The sequence below is a fragment of the Macaca mulatta genome, chromosome 7 (genome assembly GCF_049350105.2).
Source record: "Macaca mulatta isolate MMU2019108-1 chromosome 7, T2T-MMU8v2.0, whole genome shotgun sequence".
In the NCBI taxonomy this organism is placed as follows: Eukaryota; Metazoa; Chordata; class Mammalia; order Primates; family Cercopithecidae; genus Macaca; species Macaca mulatta.
In genome coordinates, this window is record NC_133412.1 from 34,494,799 (window position 1) to 34,508,992 (window position 14,194).

Sequence of the window (14,194 nt, forward strand, 5' to 3'; positions counted from 1 at the left end):
ACACTTCTCTACAAAAAAAAAAAAAAAAATTAATTAGCTGGGTGCAGTGCACATACCTGTAGTCTAGCTACTCAGGAGACCAGGGCAGGGGAATTGCTTGAGCCCAGGAAATCAAGGCTGCGGTGAGCTGTGCTCATACCACTGTACTCCAGCCTAGCCAACAGAGCAAGACCCTGTCTCTGAAAAACAAATGGGTTAAACTGCATGTTTTATTGTATGGTGTCATTTATGGACCAGGAAAATATAATCCCAGCACTTCGGGAGGCCAAGGCCAGAGAATCACTTGAGGCCACCTCTGCATCCATAGGTTTCTCATCTGCGGATTCAGCCAACCACAGAAAAAAAACTTTATAATGGGTGATTCAGTCTGTACTGAACATGTATAGACTTAAGTTTTTTTTGTTATTATTCCCTGAACAATACAGTATAACTATTTACATAGCATTTTCATAGTATTAGGTATTATGCATAATAATGTAGAGATGATTTAAAGTAAATAAGAGGATGTATGTAGGTTATATGCAAATACTACACCATTTTATTTACAGGACTTGAGCATCTGTGGATTTTTGTATCCTCAGGGATTGTGGAACCAATCCCACTGATACTGAGGAATGATTGTGCTGTGATTGTTTAATTCCCATTTTTACAGCTTTCAAAAGTATACATCAGCTTCTTCATGTGTTCCTAATAATGAGCTCCTCAGAAAATCCTGAATCTGATGCATTTTTTGTGTAAACCTGGAATGCTGCGTTTATCACTTTGTTTTATAGTAAATAAGATGAACAAGTTTTATATTTTACATATAAGTAAAATTAACACATCAAGTGAGACTGGTTACATATGAAATACTCATGTTTTCGTTTATATTGATAAATTCTAAGAAAGAAATATACTTTCTCTGTCAGGTTGTTTCCTGGAAATATAAACATTCAAGGACAAATTTTACAATAATTAATGCTGTAGTTGTGGTTATAGCAATATAATGTTAAAAGTGAATGTGTCTAATACTGAATGACATTGCATTTGTCAGTGCCCATATTTAATATTTTTAAAATCTATAGGATAGCAAGCATGGCATTAGCTCTCAGTTTTTAAAATATGCTTTTAAGCCTAATTCTCAATGTGATGCAGACACTAAATGTGACTCTGCTAAGGAGTCATATTATCAACATGACCTATTACACTAAGTGCCCCTCTACAAATGAAACTCTGAAGTACCTAGTATAGTACCTGGCACAGAACAGCTTCTTTTTTTTTTATTTTGAGACGGGGTTTCTCTCTTGTTGCCCAGGCTGGAGTGCAATAGTGCCATCTTGGCTCACTGCAACCTCCATCTCCTGGGTTCAAGTGATTCTCCTGCCTCAGCCTCCCGAGTAGCTGGGATTACAGGCACCTGCCACCAGGCCCAGTTAATTTTTTTGTATTTTTAGTAGAGGAGAGGTTTCGCCATGTTGGCCAGGCTCCTCTCAAACTCCTGACCTCAGGTGATCCGCCCACCTTGGCTTCCCAAAGTGCTGGGATTACAGGCCTGAGCCACCACGTCCGGCAGAACAGTTTCTTAAGAAATTTTCATTCCTAGGCCTGGTGCGGTGGCTCATGCCTGTAATCCTAGCACTTTGGGAGGCCGAGGCGAGCAGATCACGAGGTCAGGAGATCGAGACCATCCTGGCTAACATGGTGAAACCCCGTCTTTACTAAAAATGCAAAAAATTAGCCAGGTGTGGTGGCAGGTGCCTGTAGTCCCAGCTACTTGGGAGGCTGAGGCAGGAGAATGGCGTGAACCCGGGAGGCGAAACTTGCAGTGAGCTGAGATCACGCCACTGCACTCCAGCCTGGGCGACTAAGCAAGACTCCATCTCAAAAAAAAAAAAAGTAATTTTCATTCCTTTCCCTCATACTAGTTCGTTGTTTTCTTTCTTGTATTAGTTCATTTGCTGTCATCTTCCCAAATTTATGGGGTATGTATTTTCAGAATGTATCACTTTTTTAGGAGAACCTATTTTTTGCTGGGACTAGTTAAAAGGAATGAGGCCCTCATTACTGTATTTTGCTGCTTACTCCCAAATATTGGAAAACAAGAAAGACACTAGGGGAAAAGTTATTCTGTTCATTTGAAGTCTTAATTTCTTTCCAGTATAATATGCTGATGAAATGTATCGTTTTCCATTTGCAGATCCCTTGCAAGCAAAAAAAGTCAGAAAGGTGCCTCCTGGTTTGCCTTCTTCTGTAAGTACCTATCTTTTTTTAACTTGTTGGTAAACAAACTGATTTCAAGTGTTCAGTATTTCCTTGCTACATGGGTGCATTCGGTTGATGCCAGTGGGCATACTTTACATAGTAATTGTTCAGTGCTTAACAAAATCATTGATTGAGGTAAATCCACATTTAATGTTTGGTTTTTAGATTTCTCTGGAATGATTTGTAGCTTACTCATATGCTCTTACTCCTTGTCCCTGTCATTTGAATTCCCCTCTTGGGAAGAGGACTAGGCCAGTAGCTGTCAAAGATGATCTCCTATACAGGTCTTTTGATGTTTAATTAGTCATTATGTTGCTGAACAGGAGGACAGACAGAGATTAATAGCTGAAAATCTTAGAAATTTACATTTGTAATAATCCCAATGGAGCTAAAGACATTAAGATTCGGAGTACATGTTTGGCTCAGCTTGCCTCGGTAGGACTGAGGTTATTAATATGCATAAATCACAAAGTCAGATGTTCATTGTGAAGCCCTTGTGGGTTTTAAAGCCTTCATTAAGCCTTTCCTAACTTCAGCCTAGCATCAGGAAAGCTTTCAAGCAACTAGTTTGTTGATCCCTCTTTGCTCAAAAATGTATCCTTTGAGAATAAAGGGCTTTGATGAAGAAGGTTGGAAAGGTTTGGTGGAACAATCATTAATGGCCATGATAATCTAATACTGTAGGGGCAATTGTGCTATTAAATATACTTTATTCTTTAAAGAAGTAAAAGTACTTGTAAATGAACCTGCACCATAAATCTACCTACAATTTTTAAATCTCTGGTGCAAGAAAGGAAGTGTTTTTTTCTTCTCCCTTTGCTTAGAACAAATGGGGCATGAGGCTGTTGGATTGAGGCCCCAGTGCCTTGTAGGGTACATCTTTTTGTTGTGTAAATGGATGTTGGGCTTTTATTTGGCAGTACTTAACACATGGGCGCAGGTGCTGCCGGATGAGTCAGCTCATCGAAGTATAGACTGAATGGAATATCCGGCTTGGCAAGTAGTAATCTAGAAGGAGCAGCATGGGTCTGAGCTTTTTATTTTTTATTAAGGCTAAAGTAGAGATACCATCTTTTCGGTTGTTTGCCTGCCTTCTTTTCTGTGTTCTTCCCCCGCCTTCTCTACCGTGTGATACATGAAAAGTCGAATTTGAAATCCTCTTTGTAACTCAGTTCCAGATGGATCTGAGTTTTATGCAGCCTAGGGCAGCTGTGCTCTGAACCTGCAGCCTACCTGGAAGGTTGGCTTGCAGCTGCAGGCATTCTTAAAAAGCTTTTGCTTGCATAAGCACTTGGGCCCACTAGAGGCTGAATAGCTGCTTGATAAACAAAATGAACACAATGCCTCAAATCATTATTCCCGAAGACAGGAATTTTTTTCAGCAGCGGCTAAAAATAGTTGGGCAATTTACATTTTAACAGTTGTGTGCTATGCAGGGGTAGGTGATTCAACAGTATAACAGATGATTTCTGTTAAATTAACAGAAAATCATATTAAAACTGACAGTACTGCTAAAACATGTAACAGTGCAATTTTCTTGTAATTTATTACTATAATTCAATGAAAGTAATAAAAGTTAAATTGCACATTAATATTTAGTAGAACTATACAGGTTAAAAAAACAGATTAGTGAATGAAAAATTCATCTCATTTCTTAACCTGACATTAAGAAACAATGTATTTTCAGTGTTCCATAGTCCTTTGATTTTTAAAGCAAAATGGACAGAACAGCCTGGAAAGAGAGTAGACACTGGAGGTCACCAGCATTTCTTACATTTGTAATCATAATAACATTCATTACTTGGAGGTAATGAATAGTTACCTCTGTAACTATGCATTCTTTATAGATAGTTCTCTGTATTGTCTCAGGTATCTGTAACAAGTCACTGAATTCTGATGAAACCTTGATTTCTTTGAGAACCATTAGGAAAATTTGCAAGCCAAGCCTACTTATATATTGTATTTTACTAGCTATATTAGTGTACATTAAATGTTATTAAGGACGTATAAATAATTCATTTTAATTAATTGAAAATATGTTTTAGATAAAATGCTGTGTTGAAACCTCAGGGCCTTTTTGTTTTATTTTGTTTTTTTGAGGCAGGATCTCACTCTGTCACACAGGCTGGAGAGCAGTGACACAATCACTGCAAACTGCAGCCTTGACCTCCGTGGCTCAGGCGACCCTCCCACCTCATCCTCCCACGTAGCTGGGACTGCAGGGACTGGCCACCATGGCTGGCTTTTTTTTTTTTTTTTTTTTTTTTTGATAGAGATGAGGAGGTCTCTCTCCAGTCCAAGGTGGTCTCGAACTCCTGGGCTCTGTGCTCCTCTTGCCACAGCCTCTAAAGTGCTGGGATTGTAGGTGTGAGCCACCACACCTGGCTGAAATCTCAAGTATTTAAAAAAGAAAACAACAAAACCTTAAAGACAGATACTTTTCCCACTTCTAGGATTAACTGTGAAAGATTTTAAAAGAAGGTATTTTAATAAATAATGACAAAATAAGTCCTAAGAACACTTAAGATTATACTGTTTACCTTCTCCGGATCTAAAATGGAATTTTAAGTTGTGATTTCCTGTTTCAGAGCATTTATTGAAAAATACGCAAACTATAAACTTTTGACATGTAAACTGTAAGAAAAATTGAGTATAAAAATGAAAATTGACTATGTATATTTTATTTTATGATGATTTGACTATTATACTTTCCAAACCATATTGGAAATTTGGCAGTAACATTCAGGATTTCATCAGTTTGCTGCTTGTTCATTCTATCTTTAATCTGTAAAATATGTGTTACTTTTTCTAAAACAGTGAAAGGACTAGGTTGGTATTGCTGATACTGATACAAAAAATAATAGGCAGAGTTACTTAGCATGCAGAGCATTGATAATCTGTATAATCTGATCATGAAGCATTGATGAGAGACTTTTTTTTTTTTTGGTAAACTGATTTATATTTAGGTATCATAAGTATATACCTCAGCTTCTCTTTTCCTCTCTCCAGAACAACTGAATAGTAACTTTTGCTTGTGGATGAAGGTCTAACTAGGGCATATTAAATATCATTAGAGCAGTATAGGCAGTAACATTAAGTGAATGGTTCACCCAAATCTGCCCAGCTCAGTCACTGATTGGCTGTATAGCCTTAGACTAGTCAGCCCTTAGGATGTCTGGAGTGGGAAATTTGAAGTTCCTTTCAGGTCTAAAATGCTACATACTTACAGTTTTAAAACTGATATGCTCAATAAATAACCAAAAAAAAATAGTGAGCATAGTTTTCTTCCTCCTGATGAAGAAGTGATGTTTTTTAAGCACATGAGATTCTCCACTTGCTTCTCTAGACAGATTTAAAGATTGGGAAAAGTGGAATTTTGTAGCAGCAACAGTAGAATAATGCTTGGACATTGAGAATTCAAACATATACAAACACCATAATTGTCTTCAGGGACTTCACTATCTTATACGAAAAACAGGCATTCAGGAAATTAATTATATTGCAGTGAAGCAAGTAAGGGTGTGTACCAAGTGCTCTGGTGACATAGGGTAGGTAGAACTAACCCTACTATAGTGGCTTCAGGAAGAGTTGACCTTTAAGTTGTGTCTGGAAAGATGTATAGCAGCTCATCTGTTAGAGAAGGAGAGAATGAACCAGACAGGTAAAATGCATAGAGGTGTGAAAAAATAAACACATGTTGAGGTCACATCTAAAAGTACAATGTTACTAGATTCTATACAAGTTGCAACCTTTGTAATTTTCCTGTAGCAAACCCACTCTTCTACTCCAGAGATAGACTGAGTTGGGGAACACATGAAATCAGTACAGATATGAGAAGAGATAAGTTGTCATAGCAGTCTACCCTGGATAAACACCTCAACTATTCTCGCCAAGAGATAATGGAAGGCATTTATAATTGTTAAAGTTTTATCTGGGAGTTTCCAAAGGCATAGGTGGTACTTTGGCTTTGCAGGGTGTTTTCCTTCCCTTTTAGGGTTCTTAAACCTCCCCTCCCATTCTCTAACTGCCAACTCTTGTCTTTGTTCTTTGCATGTACATCAGCTGTTTTTCATCTGTATCAGATCTTTACTAAGATACAAAGTTCAAGGGAATTTTGAATCTCTGGGTGGGGATTTGGGGCAGGATTTTTTCCTGGTAATTTGTGGGGGAAAAAAAAAAGGAAACATTTGTAATGTATTTGTTAGCATCCTTTACAGCCTCAGTGTCACTGTGTTAGTGGTGCAACACTTCATGTGTGAGGAACTTTGTTAACCATTACCCATATCCTAATCTTCAACCTTTTGCCAAACAACTCTGTAACTAATATTCCCTACTTACAAGTAAGCAAATTAAGACTCAAAAACATAAATTAACTTGCCAAAAATCACACATAGGGCCAAGATTACAACCTAACTTAATATCAAACACCATTTTATTTTTGAGTGTTAAAATCTGATTATTTAATACCTTGGTTTATTCAGAAAATATCTTGCTTAGTATATTAAATTAAAACAAATTTATTCTGTCAAGTATGTTTTTACTGATCAAATTTATTTTCATTTGGCTTTGTTGTTTAAGGACCTACAGTAGTAGAAAACCACAGACTTCCCAATGAAGCATATAATGGATTTTATTTATCTGCCCTCAGCTTTTTTTTTTTTTTTTTTTTTTTTTTTTGAGATGGAGTCTTGCTCTGTCACCCAGGCTGGAGTGCAGTGGCATGATCTCAGCTCACTGCAAGCTGCGCCTCCCGGGTTCACGCCATTCTCCTGCCTCAGCCTCGCGAGTAGCTGGGACTACGGGCGCCCGCCACCACACCCGGCTAATTTTTTGTATTTTTAGTAGAGATGTGAGATAGCCAGGATGATCTCGATCTCCTGACCTCGTGATCCACCCGTCTCAGCCTCCCGAAGTGCTGGGCGCGCAGCCTGCCCTTAGCTTTTTATTTTATAACCTTGGAGAAGTTGCTTTTGTGAACCTCCGATTTCTATTTGTAAAAGGGGATGATAATTCCTATCATAGATGTTATTGTGAGAGTATTATGTACCTACTATATGTGTGGTGTATCCTAGATATTCAGTACATGTTTCTTCATTATTATAGCTAGTTCATACCACTACAGCCTGAAATTTAAAGAAGTTTAGCATTTCATTTTTACCAAATTTGGATGAAAAGCAAACAAAAAAATTTGAAGATATAAAAAAGGATAAGTCTTATAGTGAAATAAAAAGTTTTCACATTACCTCCACCTGTGTATATAGTGTATGTGCCTGGCACTTAATGACCGCATGGTAAATTGTAGCAGCTCCTATTGTTGTTTAGAAAGCATTCACTTGCAGAAAAACAATCTACGAAAGGAAGGAAAACTTGTTGAATCAAATCCGGCTGCCCCTAGAATTCATTCCAATTATTTTTGTTTTCTGAACTCTCAGGAGTCAGCGCTTTTTTTTTTTTTTCCTTTTTTAAATCACTGATTGAACATCTTTATGGCCCTCTGAAGCATTTCTTAGGTGGAGAAAAGTTTCTTTGCTCTTTATTCTTTATTTCTTAAGTTGGTGTTAGTATTTCCAAACATAGCTCATTTTTTTTTATATGCTACAGTAGATAATAGAATTCTGAAGAAGCAAGATATATCAGAACAAGTCTTTCCAAAATGTAAGTAAATACCTAGAGAGATTTGAAATGCCTTCCTAGACCCAAATACCTAAAGTTATGTTCTTGTTCTATAGCATTTGAAAATACCCTTTTCGTATCAAATATTAACTCTGCATAAAAACGACATGTCTTACAAGTTTTGAATATAACTTGTTTGCAGTCCCATAAATAGCCTGATGAATGATTATTTGTTTCTTAATCAAGTGTCATGCTATCTTTTGTACATTGTTTTAAAGTGTGTATGTATATATTCCCACAAAAGCTGTTACCGGCCGGGCGCGGTGGCTCAAGCCTGTAATCCCAGCACTTTGGGAGGCCGAGACGGGCGGATCACGAGGTCAGGAGTTCGAGACCATCCTGGCTAACACGGTGAAACCCCGTCTCTACTAAAAAATACAAAAAACTAGCCGGGCGAGGTGGCGGGCGCCTGTAGTCCCGGCTACTCGGAAGGCTGAGGCAGGAGAATGGCGTAAAAACCCGGGAGGCAGAGCTTGCAGTGAGCTGAGATCCGGCCACTGCACTCCAGCCTGGGCGACACAGCGAGACTCCGTCTCAAAAAATAAATAAATAAATAAATAAATAAAAAGCTGTTACCATCATTTCTTGGTTAAACTCTCAAAGTGTAATTTACTCCATCAAGAAAAATATTTTGTCAGGGCACAGTGGCTGTAATCCCAAGACAGGAGGATCACTTGAGCCCAAAAGTTCAACCTAGTGAGACCCTGTTACTGCAAAAAAATTAGCCAGATGTGATTGGCACCCCCTGTGGTTCTATCTACTTCGGAGGCTAAAGTGGGAGGATCACTTGAGCCCACCATGTTCACTCCACTGCACTCCAGCCTGGGTGACAGAGGAAGGCTCTGCCTGCAAATAAAAATTTGCTAACTCTTCTCCATCAGTATCAGGAACTTTATTGTTTCTGACATGAATCAAAGCAGCTTAGACTCTACTTTTTCTTGGTTTGATGCAGACAGGTACAAAGCTCAGTGGCCCTTGAATTAGTCATTGACTGTAATTTAGAAAGTGATGGGGCCAGGCATAGTGGCTCACATAATCCCAGCACTTTGGGAGGCCAAGGTGAGAGTATCCCTTGAATCTAGGAGTTTGAGACCAGCCTAGGCCACATAGTGAGACCTTGTCTACACACACACACACACACACACACACACACACACACACACACACAATATATTTTAAAAATTGTCCAGGTATGGTGGCATGTGCCTGTAGTCTCAGCTACTTGGGAGGCTAAGGCAGGAGCGTCTCTTGACCCTGAAAGAGTTCAAGGCTGCAGTGAGCTGTGATTTCACCACTGTACTCCAGCCTGGGTGACGGAGCCGAGACTCTGTCTCAAAAAAAGAAAAAAAGTAAGAAAGTGATGCCTTTCTTTCTCCTAAAGTTTTTATGGAATTTCATTTTGTTGGGAATGGCTCTTTTTAAAAAAATGTGAATTTTTAGTCATTTGTTGTAGTAAACTTGAAAATGTAGGGATACCTTTTGAGACAATTGGAAATATCCTGAGGTATTCCCAAACCATAAAGACTACTAGACCATGTCTAATAATCTAGCATGTTCCTGTACATACTAAGTAGAATAAGAATATTCAAAAGAAAAAAAATACTAAATCCTGAGGGTGTCTAAATTGAAGATTTTTTTTTAATTGGAAAGAGATGACAAACAGAACGGATGAGTGGAAATGAATACTTACAAAACTATGGTTTAAGAGCTTGCTAGCCATCTGAACCAGTAAGAAAAAGGTCAAGAGTCAGAACTATAGAGAAACTGATAGCTCCAATTTATCCATGAAAATAGTAAGATGAGCAGCAAGAAAAATACTCTGTGAGTAGAGTCCTATGGAAGTCACTAGGAAGTCAAGATAACAGAGTGTGTTTATAGGCAATTATCTGGCCCGGTCAGGTGCAGTGGCTCACACCTATAATCCCAAAACTTTAGGAGGCGGAGGCGGGCAGATCACTTGAGCCCAGGAGTTCGAGATCTGCCTAGCCAACATAATAGAACCCCACCTCTATAAAGAAATACAAAGATTAGCTGGCATAGTGGTGTGTGCCTATAGTCCCAGCGACTCTGAGAGAGAATTGCTTGAACCCTAGAGGTTGAGATTGCAGTGAGCCGGGATCACACTACTGCGCTCCAGCCTGGTTGACAGAGTGAGACCCTGTCTTAAAAAAAATAAAAATAAACAATGATCTAAAGCCCTTAAGACTAGGAAGAAATCTACTGATTCTGGAATAAATAGTATTTACATGAAGTACCAGCTTTTGCTGAACTTCATGAGTAAACCCTCCAGAACTTGAACATGAATTAGAATAGATATTTGCTTAGTTCTTTGGGCAAACAGCGTAGAGAACACACAACAACTGTACGTACTTAAGAGTTCTTATTTCGGACTGCTAGATAAGGTATCTCTATTTGAAGGCTACTGTGATACAAAATTTCCAAAGTGGCTTATTCATTCTCTGACCTTATGGGTCAGACTTGCAGAAAAACCTTTGTATGTTAAGTATGTAAATGGATTATCCAATAATCCATTCCAAACTTATATTCAGTTTAGTCATAAGTGATTTTTTTCATACATTAATAAGAAGTAGCCACTGTTTATGCTGACAATAACCACTGTTTAGAACAGTGTCAGAATAGCCTTTAATGTGTAGTTCTCAGATGCTGATTTTTGTGAGAAGTCAGTAATGTCTTTGATGTAATTTCAAACCAAAAAGCAGAAGGAAAAGTAACCAGTGAGTGAGTCCTATGGATCCAATTGTTTGTACTGATATGGCTGTATACAGTGATACTTGTTATTTGTTATTTTCTGACTTCTCTATTCCTTTTAAAAGAAGAACATGACTACATTTCATTTACAGGTAGCTTTTAAGGTTTATTGAACTCTTTGGCTGCTGATAAGATCTTTGAGACTTCACAAACCAGATCTAGGATAAAGCCCTGTGTGTGTGTGTGTGTGTGTGTGTGCGTGTGTGTGTGTGTGTGTGTGTGTGTATAACTCATATGGTTTTTAAAGGATACATGGTTGAATTATGTAAATGCTTTTAGAGTTTAAGGCCACTCACAGGGTGTTCAGCATTAGTAGAACCGTGACTTTTTTTTAAATTTTTACCTAATATGATTAAGGATTTTTTTTCAAGTATTAAAAAGAAGGATTAGATTAAGAAATTCACATTTTTATCACCAGGGATGCTTGGGGCTCTAGATTTCTAAGTTAGGAAAGGCATTTACATTCTAAGTAATTTGCTTACATGAAATTTACTTTCACTAATACTCCCTTTATAATGATTTTGCTTTGAAAAGTTATTTGTTTTACTTATATCTTATTTCAAGGACTGTAATGTATGCTGTATAGCTACATTGTTGTTAAACTTCTAAGCATTTTAAAAACATTGCTAGTCTCAGGATGGTTTCTAATTGTTATGTTTATATTCATTGAATCGACTTCAAAGACATTTTAAAGTACTGACCATTCAAAGGTTTTCTCTTTTTATTATCTATAATTTTTTAATACCTAATCCAGTATCTGTAATGTGCCAATATTTTATCAGTTTTCAAAAATAATTGGTTCTAGGAATTATGTTTTATGCCAAATTTGTTAGAACCAACTTATATCTTAGCCTGAATTTCTACTTTTCCTCAATGCACTAGACCAGGGGTCAGCAAACTTTCTATAAAGGGGGTATGTTATAGATATATTTGGTTTTGTGGGCCAGTTGTCTCTGATGTGCTACTAAGCTTTGCTGTTGTAGCACAAGAGCAGCCACAAATGATACATAATACATGGGCATAGCTGTATTACAGTAAAACTTTATTTATGAAAATAGATGGTGGCCACTTTTGGCCCACAAACCAAAGTTTGCCAACCTGCACTAGATTTAAAGAAAAGGTAAATGTAGTTCCAGTGAAAAACAGACCTAACGAGTTAAAAATAAAATTAAATACTTCTTAGGCCTGTTCCTTGGTTTTATTAAGATTCACTACCTTATATTCTTTTTTTTTCTTTTTTCTTTTTTCTTTTTTTTTTTTTCTGAGACAGAGTCTCGCTCTGTTACCCAGGCTGGAGTGCAGTGGCACGATCTTGGCTCACTGCATCCTCCACCTCCTGGGTTCAAGTAATTTTCCGGCCTCAGCCTCCCAAGTAGCCAGGACTACAGGTGTGCACCACCATGCCTGGCTAATTTTTGTATTTATAGTAGAGAAGGGGTTTCACTATGTTGGCCAGGCTGGTCTCGAACTCCTGACCTAGTGATCTGCCTGCCTCGGCCTCCCAAAGTATTGGGATTACAGGCATAAGCCATCACAACCGGCCTCATTATCTTGCATTCTTTAGTCCCTTAAGACCCTGGGCCAGAGTTTATTGTATTGACAGATACTTTCCAGCACTATTATTTGCCTTACTCTAAAATATTCCTAGGTAGAATAATGGTAGAGCCTCAGTTTATACAGTGGGTGCTACAGTGTCATAACTTTTCTCGGATTTAAGTGTCATGTTAGGTAATAATATGCAGGACATCAAAAGCAGCCCATGTATAGAAGTATTAATAAATGCTTATTTGAAACAATTAGATTTAAATTCAAATGGTTTGTATTTAAATAATTTGACTAATATAAACAGTCCTACTAAAATTTGTAACTTAAACTTAGATATACTTGTGCCAATCTCTATCTTTTTTCCTGTTCCAACTTTCTGATAGAACCTAAAGCTGGGCCATGTGCCCAGCATTTTGAGAGGCCAAGATGGGAGGAGTGCTTGAGCATAGAAGTTCAAGACCAGCCTAGGCAACATAGCAAGACCCTGTCTCTACAGAAAAAAAAAGAAAAAAAAAATTGATCGTGGTGGTGTGTGCCTGTGGTACTAGGTACTCAGGAGGCTAAGGTTGGAAGCATGACTTCAGCCAGTTCAGGCTATAGTGAGCTGTGATCATGCCACTACACTCCAACCTGGGTGACAGAACAAGACCCTGACCCAAAAAACTAAAATCAGAAGAACCTAAAGTTAAAGATAGTTGCTGGCACCTTGGGAATCGGTTCCAACCCAAGTATGACTGTGAAACCAGTTCTTTTGAATCATGCGACGTGTTTCTGATCTAAACATAAAAGCTTAATAGAAAAATTAAGAATATCTTCTATTCCTAGAAAATTCATTTTTTCAATGTTAATCCCTATGAAATCTAAGTAAATTTTATATGGTTCTTAAATAGTTCCCGTTTTTGCTTTTATGAGGCTAGTACTAATAATAAACAGTAAATAGGCCAGGTGTAGTGGCTCACGCCAGTAATCCCAGTACTTTGGGAGGCCAAGGCAGGTGGATCACTTAAGGTCAGGAGTTCGAGACCAGCCTGACCAACATGGTGAAACCCCGTCTCTACTAAAAACACAAAAATTAGCCGGGCATGGTGGGGCATGCCTGTAATCCCAGCTACTTGGGAGGCTGAGGCGGGAGAATCACTTGAACCCAGGAGGTGGAGGTTGCAGTGAGCCGAGATAAAGATCACACCATTGCACTCTAGCCTAGGCAACAAGAGTGAAACTCCGTCTCAAAAAACAACAAAAATAATAAGTAAGAATGTCTACTTCAAGTTTTCTGACTTGAGCTTGTTAGTTTTTTAAACTGTCAAACTCATCATTATTTGAAATCATGGTTTTCAGTATCTTTTCTAGTAACGCAAAAGATATTTTAAGGTCGGGCGCGGTGGCTCAAGCCTGTAATCCCAGCACTTTGGGAGGCCGAGACGGGCGGATCACGAGGTCAGGAGATCGAGACCATCCTGGCGAACACGGTGAAACCCCGTCTCTACTAAAAAATACAAAAAAAAAAAAACTAGCCGGGCGAGGCGGCGGGCGCCTGTAGTCCCAGCTACTCGGGAGGCTGAGGCAGGAGAATGGCATAAACCCGGGGGGCGGAGCTTGCAGTGAGCTGAGATCCGGCCACTGCACTCCAGCCCGGGCGACAGAGCCAGACTCCGTCTCAAAAAAAAAAAAAAAAGATATTTTAAAATTTCAGAAATCAGTAACTTAAATGAGAATTAGAAAACTTCTTTGCTACTAGTATGGGCTCCATCTGGTAGACTCCCAGTGAGGAGAATATGAATCCCTTCTGTCAAAATCAGCAAATATATACTAAGTCTTTATTGTGAATGAAGAACTACTTTAGACTTTAGGGATTTAAATATGAATAAAATATGGACTCTGTCTTCAAGATTCTTTTTTTTTTTTTTTTTTTAAGACAGAGTCTTGCTCAGTTGCCCAGGCTGAAGTACAGTGGTGCGATCTTGGC

At 38.4% G+C, this 14,194-nt stretch overlaps 1 protein-coding gene across 12 annotated transcripts in view; it reads left to right on the forward strand.

Moving 5' to 3' along the window:
• The window catches only part of TCF12 (transcription factor 12), a 375,360-nt gene that overhangs the window by 276,705 nt on the left and 84,461 nt on the right, over positions 1-14,194 (forward strand). For all 12 annotated transcript variants that reach the window (XM_077939464.1, XM_077939466.1, XM_028850968.2 and 9 more), the window contains exon 8: positions 2,177-2,229. In XM_077939464.1, the coding sequence (XP_077795590.1) occupies positions 2,177-2,229 (53 nt within the window). The remainder of the gene's footprint in view (positions 1-2,176; positions 2,230-14,194) is intronic.